The following is a 2,805-nucleotide window of genomic DNA, read 5'->3' on the forward strand; positions in this document are numbered from 1 at the left end:
TATTTATACTATTATATCACGGTAATTTTTAGACAGGAAGTTTTCAGCTCTGTAATTAACATTCCACAATGAAAGCTTAATTATAGCGTTGCTAAGACAATAATAATAATAATATGAGAAATACTAAAGTTGAATGTAGTATTTCTTGACACACCTCTGGCTACCTTCTTATTGGCTGGGAAACAATTATATATGACTAGTAAATAATCCATACAGAAATGAATGTGTGTGTACAAAGGCTGCATGCATTTACAGCAGGTACTTCGAGTTGGGCCAAGTTTAGTCACTGCTGCTAATTTGGACTAAAACGTTATGGGAAGTAACAGCGGGAAATATCTACAGAGACTGCTGTAGATTCAAGGAGGCCTCCACCTTCTGGATCTTCAGCAGCTTCCACTCCAGATTGGATCAGTCTTCAAAGTAAAGGCGATGGCATTTTATCCCTTGCAAATTGCTGGACTGGTTCTTGGGTTTCTCGGCATGGTCGGGACTCTTGCCACAACCCTTCTGCCTCAGTGGAGAGTATCAGCTTTTGTTGGCAGCAACATTATTGTCTTTGAAAGGCTCTGGGAAGGGCTCTGGATGAACTGTATCCGACAAGCCAAGGTCACGCTGCAGTGCAAGTTCTATAGTTCTTTGTTGGCTCTCCCACCTGCCCTAGAAGCAGCTCGGGCCCTCATGTGTGTGGCTGTTGCTCTCTCCTTGATTGCGCTGCTTATTGGCATCTGTGGCATGAAGCAAATCCAGTGCACGGGCTCTAATGAGAGGGCCAAAGCATACCTTCTGGGGACCTCTGGCGTTCTCTTCATCCTGACGGGTATCTTCGTTCTGATTCCGGTATGCTGGACAGCCAATATCATCATCAGGGATTTCTACAACCCAGCCATCCACGTAGGTCAGAAACGAGAGCTGGGAGCAGCACTTTTCCTCGGCTGGGCGAGTGCCGCTGTCCTCTTCATAGGAGGGGGTCTGCTATGTGCTTTCTGCTGTTGCAACAGGAAGAAGCAAAGGCCCAGATATCCAGCCCCTGGATACTGCGTCCCACACACAGATAAGCGAAGGAACACGACAATGCTGAATAAGACCTCCACCAGTTACGTCTAATGCCTGCTTTGGGCTCAAACTATGGATTACAGTCAATGTGTTTTACAAAGTCCTGCTACAAACTGTAAGTACATCAGGCAGGAGGACTTGCTTTATGACTGCATTTAAATTGAGATGAAAAGTATAAAGGGCATCTAGATTGTAGTTTGTCACCCGTGGAAGGAATAGAAATGACTTATTTTGGACATTCTGACATCGTGTATTAAATGTATTTACTATTATTGGACTCAAATAATCTGTATTCTAATTTGTGTAGTCTAAAATCAAGTAGATCCACTATCTCAGTATAACGATAGACTACTCTATTTTGACAACAATCTATTATTCATTAAGAAAGCCAAATTATATTGCAATTGAAAATGCATAGCAATAAAACACATTCTAAAACAAAATCTAAGTTATTTTTCCTCCAAATTATTTCTTACACTAATAACTAAAATGATGAATTTTTAAAGCAATTATCCTGAAAAATAACAGACATAAAATAAGAATTTTAATTAAATTTATCAAAATATGGAAATGCCCATCCAATGAAAATATTTGTTATTCCTTTAGGAAACTCAAATGCACTAGCAATTAAGGATTTTTGGAGAAAACGAGCTCTGATTTATCTTAGTTTATTTAAAAAGATGGATTTTAAAGCATCTAATTTATATGGTTAAACTTGCTTAGAATTATATATTCGCAAAATTATAAATGAGAAGTAATATGCTTTCATATGATTTGCACCTACAAGCAAACAGAAGTATCTATCTTGATAAGGCACATCTACAGGAAGCTGTGAACACTGAATTCTCATCAAGAGGAAATATAGTCCCAGATAGAGAACTGAGTTGTGGGTGTTGAAGCAATGGTTTCTGTTCCTTGATTTATTGTTCCTTAGTCATTGTACAGGGCTACACACACAAAGTCCAATGAAGAATCAAGCTAATGATTCAGGCAATTAGTCAGGCTAAAATAAGTACCTCCTTATTTTGTTCTCTAATAAATAAAGAGGTATGGCTAAAGCATTTTGTTTTACTTGAGTTATATGCATTGTTTTCTCAGTTTTTCATTTCCCATGTATACAAGCCAATATCAGGGTAAACCACGTGTGGCGGTGGGGGTGGAGATGGGTAGAGAGGGTTTGTGCAGCAAGACCAGTCCTATGGGTTGTTTCTGAATAGCTCTAATACGTTGTACACCAAACAATGTTTATATATTCAGTTTTAACTCTTCAAATATTGTGTTTATTTTGTAGTAAAATGTATTTAATTTATAGTACAAACTTTCAATGAACAGATGAGATGTGTTTACCAAATATTTATTGTATTGTATCTATCTTTATTATAATAAAATAAAATAGCTATTTTCAATGATGCTGATATATTGAACTGTACAGTCCATTTAAGAATGAATTTCCATACTCAAAAGATCATCTTGCAAATCAGAAACATTAGATAAGAGGTAACCCAAGGCTAGATGTTAATGTGAAACCCTCACTGCATTCTACAAACTACAAGCAAGGCTTCATTCAGTAAGTCAAACCCTTGATACGATAAAAACCATATTATAAACATCAGTGGTACATTAATGATAAAGGCTACAAAAATGTAAATATCTTCAAGAAAAACAATGATTTATTTTGTTTTTCCTAAGATAGTTTTTTTCTTCAGACTTAATTCATAAAGGCCTTCATATGGGGAGTGTTGAAAAGAAGTC

The 2,805-nt window shown here is 37.0% G+C and overlaps 1 protein-coding gene across 1 annotated transcript; it reads left to right on the forward strand.

The window, feature by feature from the left end:
- Positions 1–429: 429 nt before the first annotated feature.
- On the forward strand, positions 430–1,104 carry CLDN17 (claudin 17). The gene has a single exon (XM_019729923.2). The coding sequence runs from the start codon at positions 430–432 to the stop codon at positions 1,102–1,104; it is 675 nt and encodes a 224-aa protein (XP_019585482.1).
- Positions 1,105–2,805: the final 1,701 nt, after the last annotated feature.

Source organism: Rhinolophus sinicus, linkage group LG01 (assembly GCF_036562045.2).
Source record: "Rhinolophus sinicus isolate RSC01 linkage group LG01, ASM3656204v1, whole genome shotgun sequence".
NCBI classification, from domain to species: domain Eukaryota; kingdom Metazoa; phylum Chordata; class Mammalia; order Chiroptera; family Rhinolophidae; genus Rhinolophus; species Rhinolophus sinicus.

Excerpts from the sequence above, each read along its gene's own strand:
- CLDN17 (XM_019729923.2), top strand. The coding sequence starts at position 430 with ATGGCATTTTATCCCTTGCAAATTGCTGGACTGGTTCTTGGGTTTCTC.